This window comes from Conger conger, chromosome 4 (assembly GCF_963514075.1).
Source record: "Conger conger chromosome 4, fConCon1.1, whole genome shotgun sequence".
In the NCBI taxonomy this organism is placed as follows: domain Eukaryota; kingdom Metazoa; phylum Chordata; class Actinopteri; order Anguilliformes; family Congridae; genus Conger; species Conger conger.
Window position 1 is genome coordinate 76,002,300 of NC_083763.1, and position 19,127 is coordinate 76,021,426.

General features: G+C 44.0%; 1 protein-coding gene across 1 annotated transcript in view; it reads right to left on the bottom strand.

The window, feature by feature from the left end:
* Positions 1–18,298: 18,298 nt before the first annotated feature.
* Positions 18,299–19,127, bottom strand: part of pde1ca (phosphodiesterase 1C, calmodulin-dependent a) — an 88,392-nt gene continuing 87,563 nt past the window's right edge. Inside the window, 1 exon segment of the mRNA XM_061239077.1 lies at positions 18,299–18,917. Coding sequence (XP_061095061.1) covers positions 18,754–18,917 — 164 coding nt within the window. The 3' untranslated portion in view covers positions 18,299–18,753.

Genomic DNA, 19,127 nt, shown 5'->3' on the forward strand with positions numbered 1-19,127 from the left:
AATCCCACCTCGGACTCAGGCAATTTCTCACCTGTTACATCTGCATTGGATCCACTCCTGTTTTTAAAAATCTCCCCGTGGCCCAGGGGTAATAATTACCACCTACACAGTACAGCCTGTGTTTTAATCCTGGCCTTGGATTCTTAACACGCGGAGGGAGACGATGATGTCGAAGAGGAATGGAGGATGTGGTTTTTGGGACGCTCTCTCCTTTCCTCCACTTGCCCCCTCCCTTCCTTTCCTCTCTTCTGGGTAGGAGATGAGTGGGAGTGGGGGAGCGGATGGAAGAAGGAGGGAGTAAAAAATAACGGGGCGCACCCATCCTATTTCTTTTTCCCTTACGATCCTCCCTTCCCTCTCTGCAGGCTTGCTAATACAGACACCTGCCACGCTCACCTATCCTGATTAAAGAGGGAAGAATACATTTTATCAGGAAACAGACACACAATGGGAACCAGGTAGGCTAAATGACAGGTATACTTCATAAGCCTTTAAATGTTGTTGAACATAGGTGCCATTCTGAACATTGCAGCTTTGAAAATTATTATAGAAAATAACTGATTAGTTATTTGGTCATATCATAACTGAACAGGGCTAAATCATAGTATTAAAAAAAGGTTTATTTAGCTGTTTTCAGAAAATACCATGCAGCTCAAACTGCTTTACAAGTGAAAACAAGCTACAATCGTGAAGTGTATCTCAGGCTTTAACACTGGTATCTTTCAATGCAGGTTTTCTTGCATTAAATCTGTGGATCAAGACAGAACTTATGTGGCCAATGCCACCGGCAGCATTGTGGGTGTGTACTACTGCCCAGACCGGCTGACTCTGGAGGAGATGGAGATCGCCGTTGGGACGACACTTGGCAGCTCCAATTTGCAGCCCCCGGCACTTTCAGTGTCCCTGCAAACCAAGACGGTCATGAAACGCGATAAATGCGTCCGTTACCTACGCATCCCACCCAACAAGCACGGCCAGATCCTGTCTGAAGGAGCCATCTTCGTCACCGTGTTCGTGGAGCAAAATGGCAGCGGTGATGAGCGCCTTAACATCTCCCAGAACTTTTTAATCCCTGGTAACAGGTCCTTCATCGTCACCAAAGACCAGCACATCATGTTACAGTTGTTTGGAGGCAACATTTGGGTGGATGAGGGTGGCAATGACCACAGAAAATAAGAGACTATTGACAGCCCATCAAACAATTGAATAATTTAGAGAAATTGAAAAGAATGCACATAACACATTAGGCCTACTTATCGGGGTTGGTTTAATTTATGGTTTAATTCAGTGGCGGCAGCCATTTAGGATGGGACCTGGTGCAAGATTTTTTTATGGGCCCTTCCTCTGACAAAAAATGCCAACCAAGATGCAGGCACGCGCACGCATACACACACACACACACACACACACATACACACACAGCACCATTAGACAGATATCATTCATTCATTCATTATCCTAACCCGCTTATCCTGAACAGGGTCGCAGGGGGGCTGGAGCCTATCCCAGCATACATTGGGCGAAAGGCAAGAATACACCCTGGACAGGTCACCAGTCCATCGCAGGGCACACCATTCACTCACACACTCATACCTATGGGCAATTTAGACTCTCCAATTTCCTTGTAGAATTGTCCCATAATCATGTTTGTTGTGTCATTAGATTTGATCTCCAGCTCCATTTCACTATGGATAGGAAATCCTTTCTGCTATCATTCTACTTAATAGTTATCTCACATTACAGTTAAGGTATTTGGCTTTGTCCCCAACTGTTCACAATATGGTATATGCAATTTGTTTTAAGTTTTTTTAATGGCTGTTATTGTAACTTTTTTTATTGTATTGTTTACTGCTGCTTGTGTCGTGAGCCACGGACCCCTTGCCGAGCTCAGACCTCACGTTCCCACGAGCAGTACCTCACCATGAGGTGTCTCGGGGACGAACTCAAGTACTCCGAACGTCCTGGAGCCCTGGTAAGTTCTACTGAACTTCCAGCCCAGTCTCAAAGTGAAGGGTGTGATGCAAATCTGGTATACGATGTCCTGTATTCAATGTATTCCTCTAAAAGAATCTTTATCACATATGATTATAGTAAGATATACTTTATTATAATCAATCAAAATAATAGAGTTATACAGATTACAGGATATATATCATCTTTCAGTTTGCTGATCACATGCAAGTTACATATACCCCTTTAGCTCTTTCTAATTTACCTTTCCACCATGATGTTAAAATTCAAGATACACCCCTCAAATACCCATCCTCTTTGGCCTTAGCCTTATCCTATAGCTCCCCCTTCTGGACGTTTAAAAGAAACTATTCCTAGAATATTATATTTATCTAAACTATAAAAAATTTTCTACCTTATATAGTACCTTAATGAGAAATAAGACATAAAAATAAAAGGAAACTTATAAAGTTGAACTTCTATGTACTACTTTTCTTACTTATACAAGTAATATAGATTATAATTACCACTCAAGCTTGATTATAGTTGTTCTGCGTTGCTCTTTCTTCAACAGCTCGTAGATATCTTGTGAAGCAAAATTCTAAGATGCTATCCTAAGGTCTAAAAGCTTATTCCTTATATATCCTTTTTCCGTATAAGAGTGTACCTTTTTTGATAAGAAATGTCCCCAATATATCGAGTGGGAAGACATTTATCTCTTATGCAACTTTTTAATGACCATATTCATCACTTCTGTTTGTCCCACTGTCATTTTCTCATACCTCAAAATAAATTTCCCCAATACTTTATCTCATGTGCCCCTCCGGTTGGGAATTTCCACCATCTCAATATACGAGTGGAAAAACACTAGCTTTTTAAATATTTTTTTAATGAACCTATTCATCACTGGTGTCTGTTTCAATTTCATAGTCTCTCCTTGACTTCCTCCACACCTTGACCTCATGCAAGCCAGAAGTTAGTGCCTGCCACCATCTCAATACACTCTTCAGGTGCCCCTTTTTGTGGCGCCTTAAGGGATCTACAAAAGAAATCCAGCTAATAGCTGAGTGTAATTCATCATTGAACTCCTCCACTGTTAGTCCTTTGAATCTATCCGATAAATTATTTGTGCTATAATCAGGAAGGCCCTTGAAGCCTCTTAAACTTCTTTCGGTATTGACATCCCTTCCATTTTCCTTATCTCTCCTACATTTTTCCATCTCTTCATACTCTTTGATCTCCCAATTATCTTTATTGTTTTCCTCATCCTGTTGCTTTAACCAGGCCTTGTGCTCCTCCCCTGTAGGAGCAAGCCCACACGTGTCAACTAAGTATGTTATCACATCTACCGTTTCTTTGAACGCCAAACTCCCTGGGTCACCAATTACCCGTTCAGCATGTTGAGCATCTTCCACGGTCATGCTAGAACACATTCTACGCACGGCCTCAGTCAGACCTTTAGCCTTGCTCTCTAAAACCCTAAATCTAAGTCCTCTGACTTCAGACTCCTCAGTGTCCATAAACGGTTGTACATTTATCTTGAACCACATATTTTTCCTCTTACGGGCGTTCTTGCTACCACCTCGATGGCGTGTGCGAGGGGTTAACAATGCATTCCTTCCTAACCCATCTCCTGTCAATCTCTCATCAGGCGGGCCTAGGGCCGGGTCCTCGACACTTGACAGTATCAGACAGCACTGCTTCAGCACACTTTTCACACATCCACTCAGTCACACAACTGACTTTCATACTACACATTTCTGTTACTTGGTTATTTCAAATAAATTTGAGCCAGGTCGTGACAGATAATAAAGTATATAATTTAATCTCTTCTAAGGCATGCAGCGGGTTGGATGTTAGGTAAAAGTTATGGCAACTGTCTGAAGGAGAACAATATTTACAACGTGTCTACTATCCATGCACACAGATACAGACAGCAATTCCCAAAATATCCACTCACTGAGAACTTTATTAGGAACACCTGTACACCAACGTCGTCATGCGATTACCTAATCAGCCACTGGTGGCAGCAGTGCAATGCATAAAATCATGCAGATATGGGTCAGGAGCTTCAGTTAATGTTCATATCAATTATCAAAAGTGATTAGTGATTTCGACTGTGGCATGATTGTTGGTGCCAGACGGGCAGGTACGAGTATTTCTGTAACTGCTGACCTCCTGGGATTTTCAAAAAATGGTGCAAAAAACCAAAAACATTCACTGATGGGCAGTTCTGCGGACGGAAATGGCTTGAGGATGAGCGAGGTAATGGAGAAGGGCCAGACTGGTCTAAGCTGACAGGAAGGTGACAGTAATGCAAATAACTATACATCACATCAGTGAACAGATCTCTGAACACAATGCATCAAACCTCTATGTGGATAGACTACAGCAGCAGAAGACCTAATATGTCTAATAAATATCTAATAAAGTGCTCACTGAGTGTATATTGTCAAATAGAACATGCAAAATATGTAACTGAGGTGAAGGGTATAGCTTATTAAAGTACAGAACTGTATAAACATATTTACACTAACACAATGAGGCAACATAAAAGTAGTACAGAAGTATGTTTGTGCAAATAGCAGTGTATATCAATATATGGAAAGTTCTACAAGTACTGACATTACATCAATTATTGCAATTTATTAAATACACAAAAAAAGATTACAATGTTATATACAGTGCCATCTGTAATGTTTAGGACAAAGACATTTGGCTCTGTACTCCACAATTTTCGATTTGCAATCAAACAATTCACATGCGGTAAAAATGTATATTCTCAGCAAATATTGAAGGGCATGTTTACAGACTTTGGTTTCACCATATTTAAATTACAGTGTGTTTTATATATAGTAACAATAAACATCATATTTTTCTAGGCTTTTTCTTGCCTTTGGTTTGTACTATTGTCATTAAACATAAGGGCCAGAGTTGCTCCAATGAATGTCAAGGAAGCCATTATGAGACTGAAAGATTTAAATAAAAAGTCTGTAATGTCTGTTTTGTTATGCCAAACCTTAGGTGTAACAAAATCAACTGTTTGGAACGGCATTAAGGAGAGAGAACATGTATTGGGGCAAAGGGCATGGCAAGCCAAGTAAGACCTCTACAGCTGATAGCTGAAGAATTCTCATCATAATGAAGAAAAATCCCCAAACATGTGTCCAACCTATCAGAAACACCCTTCAGGAGGCAGGTGTGGATGTGTCAGAGACTACTGTCCACAGAAGACCACAGTCATGTCTCAGTGGGTCACAGACTTCAACCAGTCATGCATACAGAAAATATGCAGTAAACATGACTGTAATTTACATCACATAAATATGTCCCAAACATTATGGTGCCCTGAAATGGGGGATTATGTATAAAAAGTGCTGTCATGTCTACATGGTGAAACCAGAATGCATAAAAATACCCTTTAATAAAATATGAGAACTTGCACTTTGAATAGTTTGTTTATGAATATAAAATTGTGGTGTACTGAGCTAAATTAATGTTTTTGTCCCAAGCATTACGGAGGGCATTGCATATTACAATTCTTATAAACATATAAACCCAAAAACAGCAACAAAAATATCAATGAATAACTATATATTGTTGTTTGTAACAATATTAGCATGGTGGATATGCATAGGTATTAAAGGAGACTGGGCTTGGGACTGGCAGTTGGAATAGCCAGGGCAGGAGGGAAGGTGAAGGCTGGGTCTCCTGAAGTACTGGTATTGTTCCGATTTTGCCAAGGACTTCACAGACCTCTTCGGAAGTACATCTGCAGCCTACCTGGGAGAAAATATACACGCCTCCACATGCTGATCACCTGGAGATATCAAAGTAACATTAGTTATGAAATGTATGAAAGTAACCAAGAGACCTGTACTAATTATACTGTGTGCCTAATTATACTGTAATGCCTGGCATTACAGTCATTATTGTACTAAACAAAGAAAAAAGTATATGTATTTACTGTACATTCATATAATTGAAGGTAACATGGGTGTAAATATTGTATAATATAATAATTGTGGAAACTGCTCTATTATTTAAGTACTTAGCTGGGCAACTACATAATATGGGCAAGTTAACAACAACAACAACGACAACAACAACAACAACAATAATAATATATTAACATATACCAAGATGTCTGAATGACAGTAAGTTAGGCAGTGAAATAAGAGCAACAATAATACATTTTATGTCTAAACCTTCACGAATCAAACGTGTATACAAATTGTCAATACTATTAATGACGGTGATATTTTAAAACCGTAATGTGATAGCATGTTAATGTAGCTGGCTACGACGTTGAGAAACAGACAGGCAGAGACATTATCCCGTTTACCTGTAATTTTCCCACATAAAAAAACGAACAATTGGAACATTTAAAATAACAATAATACATCGGGAATACCTCAACAACATAAATATCATTCGCGGACCCGTTAATTGCAAAATAATTATCTAGATAAGACTTACCAAAAGGAGCCCATGGAAATGATTCGCGCCAGGCGATTTCGAATAGTTAAGGAATCCGCGCTGTAAGGACTTCGTTCGTTTTTCTCGGAACAGCACCGCGATATCAACGTGCGGCCAAGAATATATCGCATCCGAAGTGATAAGAACTTCCGTTGAAAATGAATGGAAAAAGTTAAGGAATCCGCGCTGTAAGGACGTCGTTGGTTTTTCTCGGAACAGCGCCGCGATATCAACGTGCGGCCAAGAATATATCGCACCCGAAGTGATAAGAACTTCCGTTGAGAATGAATGGGAAAAGTTAAGGAAAGTTAAGCTTAACTATCCGCGGCTTCCGCGCGGGGGCGCAGTTTCACTGCACTTCACCATGCTTACTAGCGAACTAGCTGAGCTAACCATGCTACACAAGCATTATGGAGGGCATTGGATATTACAATTCTTATGAACATATAAACCCAACAACAGCAACAAAAATATAAATGAACAATATTAGCAGGGTTGATATGCACAGGTATTAAAGGAGACTGGGCTTGGGACTGGGGCAGTTGGAATAGCCAGGGCAGGAGGGAAGGTGACAACTGGCACGCACACAGCCTATCTCCCGACAGTCAGATGCTGCCACAACAGCTGGGTCTCCTGAAGCTTCTCAGGACTGGTGTTAAGTACTGGTGTTGTTCTGATTTTGCCAAGGACTTCACAGACCTCTTCGGAAGCACATCTGTAGCCTACGTGGGAGAAAATATACACGCCTCCACATGCTGATCACTTGGAGATATCAAAGTAACATTAGTTAGGATGAAAGTAACCAAGAGACCTGTACTAATTATACTGTGTGCCTAATTATACTGTAATGTCTGTCATTACAGTCATTATTGTACTCAACAAAGAAAAAACAAAACAATAAGTCTACGTATTTACTGTACATTCATATAATTTAAGGTAACATGGGTGTAAATATTGTATAATATAATTATTGTGGAAACTGCTCTATTTTTTAAGTACTTAGCTGGGCAACTACATAATATGGGCAAGTTAACAACAACAATAATATATTAATGGTAAATAAAGGAACATATACCAAAATAAGATGTCTGAATTACATTACATTACATTATTGGCATTTGGCAGACGCTCTTATCCAGAGCGACGTACAACAAAGTGCATACCCATAACCAGGGATAAGTTTGCTTAAAGATCCTAGAGGGAAGTACAATTTCAACTGCTACCTGTACAACAAAGATAAGGACGAGGGCAAACATTTTTTTATTATTTAAAAAAAAAAAATTTTGAACAAAGAAGCAAACAAACAGAGCAAAAGTGACCAAAGTTAACTATCCAAACACTGCTTACCTAGCCAACTAAAAATACCGATACACAAAGCAAGTCACAGAGACAACAATTAAGGTTCACAGGGAGGTAGGGAGGGATGGGGAGAGGTGCTGCTTGAAGAGGTGTGTCTTCAGCTTGCGCTTGAAGGTGGGGAGAGATTCTACAGTTCTGACCTCAACGGGGAGATCGTTCCACCACCGTGGAGCCAGAACAGACAGTAGTCGTGATCGTGATGTGGAGGTTCGGAGAGGGGGAGGTGCCAAGTGGCCTGTGGAGGCTGAACGAAGAGGTCTGGCAGGGGTGTAGGGTCTGATGATTTTTTGTAGATAAGCTGGGGAAGACCCTTTAACTGCTTGGAAGGCTAGCACCAATGTTTTGAATTTGATGCGAGCCATGACAGGCAGCCAGTGGAGGGAAGTAAGCAGGGGGGTGACGTGTGAGTATTTGGAAAGGTTGAAGACCAGACGAGCTGCTGCATTCTGGATGAGTTGGAGGGGTCTGATGGCAGACGCTGGGAGGCCAGCCAAGAGGGAATTGCAGTAGTCCAGGCGGGACAGAACCATCGCTTGGACCAGGAGCTGGGTCGAGTAGGGGGTGAGAAAGGGGCGGATTCTCCGTATGTTGTATAGGAAGAACCTGCATGACCGGGTCACCGCCGCAATGTTCTCGGAGAGGGACAGTCTGCTATCCATCACCACACCGCGGTTCCTTGCACTGGGTGACGGCGTGAGTGTGGTATCCCCGAAAGGGAAATGGAGAGATCCAGATGGGGAGAGGTTTTCGCAGGGATGAATATCATTTCAGTCTTGCCTGGGTTGAGCTTTAGATGGTGGTTGTCCATCCAGCTCTGGATGTCCCTCAGGCAAGCAGAGATACGGGCTGAAACCTGCGTATCAGACGGCGGGAACGAGACGAAGAGTTGGGTATCGTCCGCGTAGCAGTGGTAGGATAGCCCATGTGCAGTGATCACAGGGCCAAGGGAGCGAGTGTAAAGAGAAAAAAGAAGCGGGCCTAGGACTGAGCCCTGGGGAACTCCTGTGGCGAGGGGCCGAGGTGTCGATACCAAATGATAGTAAGTTAGGCCTATGACAATAAACAATTGGCATTGGCGCTACTTATTGCTTTTACAATAGCAGTGAAATAAGAGCAACAATAAGACATTATCCCGTTTACCTGTAATTTTCCCACATTCAAAAACGAACAATTGGGACATTCAAAATAGTAATACATTGCAGTAACTGATTAAAATTCTGGCAATTTTATTGAAAATATTGTGGGAATACCACAACAACATCAATATCATTCAAGTTAGTAGTAAAATAATTATTTAGGCAGACTTACCGAAACGTGCGTCGGCGCCCATGGAAATGAATTGCACCAGGCGATTTCGTATAGTTAAGGAATCCGCACTGTAAAGACGTCGTTCGTTTACCTCGGAACAGCGCCGCGATATCAACGTGTGGCCAATGATATATTGCATCCGTAGTGTTAAGAACTACCGTTGAGAATAAATGGGAAAAGTTAAGGGAAGTTAAGCTTTACTATCGCGCGGCTGCCGGCGCAAGATGTGACTTTATAAAGCCTACTCTGTAAAAAGCTTAAAGAACTGGTCAAAAAGTGTGTTCTGAATTCATATACGAATCGTGATGTCAGCTGTTATGGATCAAAACAAAACAGAACACTGCCGGCACCTGATTGGCTAGAGAAGGTCTAATGCAAATGAGATGGACCACGTACTCTACCCTCCCCAGAATGCGTTTTGTTCAAAATTGTGTATAAGGCGGAGCCAGGCTGTACAGTACAGTACAGAGTACAGTTACTCTTTTGCACTAATCTCTTCATGCTCAACCGCCGAGGGAGAAGGATTGGCTGACTTTCCATAGCAAATGAACGAAGTGGTTGGTTACAAGTCTTTAAATTGGCATAAAATGTCTATACTATACTGATATCATTTCGATTTTCGAAATATCGGAAATATTCGAATATTCGAAATGCCATGCGGCTTACCGTACAGAGACCAGGTGTAAACCCTGGATTTGCACTTTTATTTCACTGCCAAAAAGCCTGTGGCTAACACCATTACTAGGGCTGTGAATCTTTGACTTCACAGCGATTCGGTTAACAATCTTTTTCAATGATTTGATTCGATTATGTAAACCACGATTTGATTCAGTGAAAAAAAGAACCAACAAAAACAACATAATTACTTATTTATAGAATAAATATGTTCAATAAGGGGGCCTGCCTAATATTTTATACTGAATCAAACGAGGGTCAGGTGAGTAGGATGACAGGAGGGAAGTATAAATACGGAGCGGGAGACACTAATAGCACACAGACACAGACACACAGCCAAAACGAATAAATGAAGGTGAATGGACACGGAAGACAGACTACGGTGGCCACAGAGGGAAATAAAGAACGGAAATCCTAATGAGGCGGCACGGATGGTGCAGTGGGTAGCACTGCCGCCTCACAGCAAGGAGGTCCTGGGTTCGAATCCCCTTTGGCCGGGGCCTCTCTGTGCGGAGTTTGCATGTTCTCCCCGTGTCTGTGTGGGTTTCCTCCGGGTACTCCGGTTTCCTCCCACAGTCCAAAGACATGCAGGTTAGGCTGATTGAAGAGTCTAAATTGCCCGTGGGTATGAGTGTGTGTGTGAGTGAATGGTGTGTGTTCCCTGCGATGGACTGGCGACCTGTCCAGGGTGTATTCCTGCCTTTCACCAAATGTATGCTGGGATAGGCTCCAGCCTCCCTGCGACCCTGTTCAGGATAAGCGGGTTCGGATAATGAATGAATGAATCAATGAATGTAATCCTAATGACTTAGATATAGAGCAGAGAATAAAAAACAAAAAAAAAACACAGATCATGACAGGGACAATGCCGGTAAAATAAAACTAAAATAAATTCCTTGACGAACCTGAATGGCTATTCTTGAGGACTTAAAAATATGAATACAGTAGCTCTGATTACCATTTTACATTAGCTAACGTGAGTATCCAATAAGAGTTTTCAATAATGTTTAGCTATTGCTTTATTGCATTATTGTTCTGCAGTGGGTTGGTTGCATTTTCTCCTGGATTAGTTAAGTATTATTTGTTTGCTTGCTGATTCTAAATTCAGTTTAGTTGTCATTATAGTGTTCTGTTGTGTACTTGTTTGTTTGTTAGCTATTACAAGTGGTGTTTATTTAGATTCAGTGAAACTGGGTTAGGTGTTTGTTTCTCTCAGGTAAGCTAGGCTATTAAGTTAGGCTATTGTTTTACTGGCTGGCAGGCCACAGCTTTTGTTGTAGGAGGAGCCAATACTTTGCACCCTGCTCAGGCTATTAGTACTGGCACACCTGAACTCACTTCAGTGTGCATTATTGTTCTGCAGTGGGTTGGTTGCATTTTCTGTATTCGGCGTCAGTGTTATTTAAGCAGTTGTGTAGCCTCGGCTACTTGCCTCGGCGTACGAAGTCGCAGGTGTACAAAGTCGGGGGTGTCTATCTACGGGTGTCCATCGAGGCTGTATGAGAGCCTGATGATTGATTTTTTTTTTGCTGCCTGCCCTCATTCCACTGTATAGTATTCCCCTTGTCCTCCCTAGTTCCCTCCATGTGTTTCCTTCCCATCCCTGTCCTCTCTCCTCTCCCCAGGTCCCAGTCAGGTAGGAGGTTCGCCTCCCGCCAACATGGGCAGAATATCTCTAACCTCATCTTCCCTCCCAGATCCCCTGGTATTGATCTCTGTGTGGCTGGTGGCCTCTGGAACTGCCAGTCCGCCGTCCAGAAAGCAGACTTCATATCTGCCTATGCCTCCCACCTCAAACTTGACTTTCTTGCTTTAACTGAAACGTGGCTCTCACCAGAGAACACGGCCACCCCGGCTGCCCTTTCCTCTGCCTTCTCTTTTTCCAACACACCCAGATCCTCTGGCAGAGGAGGTGGCACAGGTCTCCTAATCTCATCCTCATGGAGATCTAGTGTCTTCTCCTCATCCCTCTCCTTCTCCTCTTTTGAATTTCATGCGGTTTCTGTTACTCTGCCGTGCAAACTGTTTGTTATTGTTGTTTATCGCCCCCCGGGTCCTCTGGGAAACTTTTTGGATGAGATGGACATCCTCCTCAACTCCTCACCTGTCAATGACACCCCCCTGATCCTCCTGGGTGACTTCAACCTCAACTCAGAGTCCACCCAGTCCACCTTTCTCTCCCTCCTCTCTTCTTTTGACCTTACCCTCACTCTTTCCCCTCCCACCCACAAAGCAGGCAACCTTCTTGACCTCATCTTCACAAGGAGCTGCACAACAACCAACCTCTCTGTAACACCACTCCATATATCTGACCACTCCTTCATCTCTTTCTCTCTTCCACTCTCCTCTAACACCCATCCATCTCTCCCACCATCCACTGTCACCTGTCGACGGAACCTACGCCACCTGTCTTCCTCCACCCTCTCATCTACAATCCTCTCCTCCCTACCATCTGCGGAGTCTTTCTCTCGACTGTCTCCCGATGATGCGGCTACAACTCTCATGTCCTCCCTCTCATCTTCCTTTGACTCTCTGTGTCCCCTCACCACCAAACTAGCTCGGGCCTCCCCCTCCAGTCCTTGGCTTTCTGATGCTCTACGAGCTGTCCGAACCGAACTGCGGGCAAATGGAAAATGGAAAAGGTCCTGTTTCCCCAGTGATACAGCTTCCTTCCATGCCCTCTTATCATCTTTCCATTCCTCTGTCTCTCTAGCTAAATCTTCCTTCTTTCACTCGAAAATTAACGCGGCCGCCTCTAATCCCCGCAAACTGTTTTCAACTTTCTCCTCTCTTCTGGCCCCCCCTCCCCCCCCCACCCCCCTCATCACTCACACCTGATGACTTTGTCTCCTTCTTTGAAAAGAAGGTCGATGCTATTCGCAATTCCTTCTCCCAACCCTCCACCCCTGCTGACCCTCCTACCCTCCCCAACTCCCTAACCTCCTTTTCTCCCCTCTCTGACGCCGACACATTGAAACTCCTTACTTCCCACCGCCCAACCACCTGTCCTATTGACCCCATCCCCTCTCCCCTCCTACAATCTATATCTGAGGACATTCTCCCTTTTCTCTCCTCTCTAATCAACACCTCCCTCTCTTCCGGCACCATGCCCTCTTCCCTGAAGAGGGCCAGAGTCACTCCCCTCCTCAAAAAACCTACTCTTGACCCCTCTGCCCTGAACAACTACCGGCCTGTCTCTCTTCTTCCCTTTCTCGCTAAAACCCTGGAATGGGCGGTCTGCTCCCAACTGTCCACTTATCTTTTCCACAACAATCTCCATGACCCCAACCAGTCTGGCTTCAAGAGTGGCCACTCCACTGAAACCGCCCTGCTCGCGGTCACTGAGGCACTCCACTCTGCTAAAGCAAAATCCCTCTCCTCTGTCTTCATCTTCCTCGACCTATCAGCCGCCTTCGATACAGTCAACCATGAGATTCTGCTCTCATCGCTGTCTGGGATGGGTGTCACAGGTTCTGCACTCGCTTGGTTTTCCTCCTACCTCTCTGGTCGCTCCTACCAGGTGACTTGGAGGGGCGCAGTCTCCGACCCTCAACCCCTACGAACTGGAGTCCCGCAGGGCTCGGTTCTTGGGCCTCTCCTCTTCTCGCTATACACCATGTCTCTTGGTTCTGTTATCTCTTCCCACGGCTTTTCTTATCACTCCTACGCTGATGACACCCAACTCTTCATTTCCTTCCCCCCCGACACCCAAATCACCACACGGATCTCTGCCTGCTTGGCTGATATCTCTGCGTGGATGACTTCCCATCACCTGAAGCTCAACCTTGCCAAAACTGAGCTTCTCTACATCCCTGCTAAGTCCTCTCTGTCAATCGACCTCTCATTGACTGTTGAGGACTTTGTAGTTTCCTCCTCCCGTACGGCAAAGAATCTTGGGGTGACTCTTGATAACTGCCTCACCCTGGCTCCACAAGTATCCTCCACTGCCAGAACCTGCAGGTTCTTTCTGTATAATATACGCCGTATCCGTCATCTCCTGACTGAGAAAGCCACCCAGCTCCTAGTCCAGGCGCTCGTCATTTCCCGCCTGGATTACTGCAACTCCTTCCTAGCCGGTCTCCCAGCGTGTGCCATCAAGCCCCTCCAGCTGGTCCAGAATGCTGCAGCCCGCCTGATCACCAATCAGCCCAAGTCGGCTCATGTCACCCCGCTTCTCATTGGCCTCCACTGGCTTCCCATTGCCGCACGCATCCGTTTCAAGGCCCTTGTGTTGGCATTTCAGGCTGCTAAGGGGACTGCCCCACCTTACATACAATCCCTGATCACTCCCTACTCCCCAGCTAGACCACTCCGGTCTGCCAGCTCTGGTCGCCTTACGGTTCCCTCTCTACGTGCACCTGGCGGTCGAGCTGCACGTTCACGCCTGTTTTCCGTTCTGGTTCCTCAGTGGTGGAATGACCTGCCTACCACTGTCAGAACAGCAGAATCCCTCCCCCTATTTCGACGCAGACTCAAAACCCACCTTTTCAAACTCTACCTTAGTCCTCCCTCCTGACTTCCCCTGCCCCTCCTTTCTGATATCCCTATCCTTGTCTAACCCCCCCCCAAAAAAAAAACTTCTGATGACAACTATGTTTAGAACAGCATTTCCTGTGTATTTTGCTAGTTTCTGGATGTGATGCTCTGACTTATGGTAGAACCTATGCACTTGTAAGTCGCTTTGGATTAAAAGCGTCTGCCAAATGACTAAAATGTAAAAATGTAAAATGTAGCTATGAAATTGCAACTTCACCTCATTATCCCCACAGCTGACAGCACTTGAATTTGACAGGCTGTTGCCGCTCTGACACAGGACAGTCTACTGGTTAGGGTGCAGTTAGCTCACGTAACACGTAAAACACCGTAGAAGCGAGGTTGAACTTGAACATTTCTGAACCGTCTGTACAGTAACTAGACTTTAGATTTAGCTTTGGGAAAAGTAACATGAGTGCTCACAAACATGGCCACATGGACTCTAGCCAAATCAGAAACTTCAGTGGTGACGACTCACATTGAAATAATACAACATTATAAATAACCTAATAACATTGTTAGGTAAAGACTAAAAAAAAAAATTCTATTTTTGCAAGCATTCTTATTTTATAGCATTTTTTCACACCTGCCTAAAACTTTTGCACAGAACTGTACTGTATGCTACTCAGACAAACTGATCTCTCTCTCTCTCTCTCTCTCTCTCTCTCTCTCTCTCTCTCTCTCTCTCTCTCTCTCTCTCTCTGTGATTAGCAGACGGTCTGTCTGTGTCTGTCTGATGAAACCTCTCTTTTTCTCTCAATGACCTCAGGCTCAGGGTATCAAGTGACAGAAACACACACACACACACACACACACACATTATGTCATCATGACACTTCACTCCACGCCTGCAGGAATCTGTATTACGGTCCAGTTTGTAGGGTGACGCCACTGTTGTCCTGCCCCTAACGGCCCCTCCCCTCTGGTACAAGACCCCTGCCGGTGTTCCACCCCCCTCTGTGCCCTCCCAATCCCTGACCCAGGTAAGCATGTTCTCTCTCTCCCTCTCTCTTTTCTGCTCTTCCTCTCTTTCTCTCACCCTCACACTCTCTCCAGTAACACAGTATTTAAATGTAAAAAAAATGTATTACTTACTCACTTTCTTACTTGCATGGTTATGGAAAAGACTGTATATGCGTTGGCGTTGTAGTCTTGTTGCTCTCCAGAGATTGGCTTGTTAATTTGTCAAAAGGTAAGTGTTGGGCATTTTGATGATGATGTTACTCCACTCCAGATTATTCTCTGAATGTGTCTCTGTTGTGGGAGTCAATTAATTCAAATCTAAAAGAGAACATATGAGTCTAAAAGGGGCTTTATTTGTTTAAAGGCCCACTCAGTCATTTCAATTGCTAATCGTGCCTGACAAGTGTTGTTGTGGTTGTTACTTTAACCAGACACAAGACAATACAACAAGCCATTCCTGTTGCCCTTGATTGTATTTGATTGTCCCTGAACATTGTACTGTGTATAATATGTGAGTGTGTTTTTTTAGTTTTTTTTAATAATATGAGTTGAGTGTGTGAGATATTTTATGAGTTATGACTGTGTGAAATATTTTATGAGTTGTGAGTATGAGATGTTTTATAATATGAGTTATTAATGTGTGAGATGGTTTATAATATGAGTTGTGAGTGTGTGAGATGTTTTATAATATGAGTTGTGAGTGTGTGAGATCTTTTATGAGTTATTAATGTGTGAGATGTTTTATAATATGAGTTGTGAGTGTGTGAGATGCTTTATAATATGAGTTATTAGTGTGTGAGATGTTTTTGTGAATAACGGTGATTTGTGCCAGGCCTGATCTCTGTGATGATGTCGATTGGCTGCCTGCGATCGTCCCCGGAGACGGCCGAACACAAACTGAAAGAACAGGACCTACACTGTGAGTATCTACAGTAAACCAGTCATATAATAATAATAATAATAATAATAATAATCATAATAATAATAATAATAATAAGATAACATTACTTAACGTGATGATGAAAATAATAATCCTAGGATCCTAAGAATAACTCCTACTGAATGTTCCTAAAAACTAAACAGTATCTAGTACTGTATGAAGTCTGGTCTGGCAAGCTATTCCACGCAGTGACCATGCTCTGTGTGAAAAATACTATATATATATATTGCATATGAAGAATGGAGAGGAGAACATGGATACGTTAGAAGAGTTTAAATCAGATGAAGGAGAAAAAATAGAAAAGGAGGAGTTTGAGGAAGGCTTGAATTCAGCTGGAATAACCTAAAAGGACCTCTCTTTGTCTTAATTTACATTTCACGCTGTGTGTGAATCTGTGCCCTGTTTTTGTCCTTATTGTCAGAAAGATTCTCATTCATTGTGGTTAGCGTTACAAAACCTGAAGATGGTCAGATTTATCTTCTGAAAATTGACAATATTATTGCTGTCTTGCTGCTGTCTCTGCTATACCCACAATGATTGAGATGCAGTGGGGGTAGAGGATGGATGATCGAAGGAGGGAATCAAAGAAGGAAGGGAGGTAGAAGAAGGGCTGGGGGAGTGACAGAACCAGAGAGAGAGAGAGAGAAAGATTTGGCCCTAATGGCAGCCCTAAATGTGGTGACAGATGGCAGCATTCTGACTCATGTGTCCCACAATACCTCTGGGTATTGCATGAGCACAACGACACACACATACACACATGCACGCATACACATGCACACACACAAGCATACACATACACACACACACACACATGCACACACGCAAGCATACACAGACACACACAAGCACACATGCATGAACACAAGCATACACACATACACACACCTGCATGCACAAGCACACACTCATACATGCGGGCACACACAGACACACACGCACATACACACACACACACACACACACACGCACGCGCACATCAAGCACCCTCCAGATTGTGCTAAACGAGGAAGTGGGAATGTTGTTTGATATTTCCCATACATTCTTTCCCATAAAAACCGAAAATCCTCTCACTCGCTGGGACCCAGACGTCTCCAGGAAGCCCGGAGGCACACAGCAGGGGGAGCCCCTCAAACCCAAACTGCCAAACCCAGAGCCCCCTGGGGATGGGGCGGGACAGCCGAAACCCCGCAGGAAAGACACGCCCATCCTCAACCCTCTCCCGCTCGCCCCAGGTACGTTACATTTTCATTTAAAGCATTTAGCAGAACGACCTGCACATTTATCAAGATTAACCTGCACATTTATCTAAAGCGAACTACACATGTATCTTAAGCGACCTGCACATTTATCTAAAGCAGCCTGCACATCTATCTAGAGCGAGCAGCATATTTATCTAGAGTGACCTGCACATTTATCTAGAGCGACCTGCGCATTTATCTAGAGCGACCTGCACATTTATCTAGAACAACCTGCACATTTATCTAGAGTGACCTGCACATTTATCCATTGAGTAGCACTTGCATGCAGAATTCATTAAACATTTTTCTAGAGCCACTAGCATATCTTAACATTCTTTACATGCCGACCATCAATCCAGCTGGATCTTTTATTGGGGTAGTTCAGAGTAAGTACCTTGCTCAAAGGTACAAAGGCAGTTGACCGTTTAAAAACTGAGCCCAGCTACATTGCCATCAAGTAACTGCCTTTTTTTCTGTTTTGGCTCCCAATTCATGATTAGATATTTTACCATCATATCTTTCGATGTATTGCATACTTCATGTGGATTTTTGATTTGGCCTCTTTCAGGTGTGAGACGGTTGAGAGGAGAAAAGCACATGATTCACCTGGAAGATGAAGAAAAAGATGTAAAGAACTAGAAACCCCGTTGACTTCTCTCCAGGCGTCTCTGTACACCTGTACATCTCTGTACCTGTGCGTTTAAATTGTTCTTTCTGAATCAATTTCCTGCCACCTTTCCCCCCCGAGCACATGCATCCATTTCACCATTGCAGAATAAAACACACAAAGAACACCGTTCCAGCTGTGGTATATTTTATTGTGCACATTAATTGTGAGCTTTTAACCTGCAGCATGCAATGTAGCAAACTGAAATAATATAAACACCATGGTGATTTATTTTCAGCGCTCTCTTTAGAGCGCGCCGTCGTACGCTGCGTACGAATCGTAACCCGCGTGCTAATCTGAAGCGCCTGACACTGCTGGTGACTAGAAGGAAAACTGTTTGGGGATTAATTACAGGCACAGAGAAGCAGCAAAGGCATAAAAGGTCACGGGACGCAGCTGCAGAGTGTCATTTAGGTTGCCCCGGGGACGGAAAAGAGGGTGATGTCATTTCGGAACGCCAGTCTTTTGTGACATCACAGTGGCAGAGGGCACAGATGAGAAATGCCATTCGCTAGCGAGACAAGGCTATGGGTGCACAGGTTTATATTCCTATCCGTCTGTTGGAAGACTCTGCTGCGACAAGAGAAGGCCATCGCGCCCCTTCCTGTGGGCAATGACGTCACTTCCTGCCTGTGACGTCACTTCCCCCTCCTCAGGGAGATGTGCTGTAGGTGTCGGGCTTTTCCGCGGGCGTCGGTGGGCTTGCTGACCGCCCCCTTCCTCCCCTGGGCTGGGGCGTAGGAGCCAGCGCAGTAGCTCGGTCTCTTGTAGTAGCGGATCAGGTCGTAGCCTCCGGGAGAGCCTGGAACACAGCGGGACGTCCCGTTTATTTTAAGAGACAGAACAAACACACAACGACTGACCCAGACCAGGGTACCCTGTGGTACTGCAAGCCTGACCAGGCTGCTCATAACCTCACAGCACTATGAGCCTGACCAGGCTGCTCATAACCTTACAGCACTCTGAGCCTGACCAGGCTGCTCATAACCTCACAGCACTATGAGCCTGACCA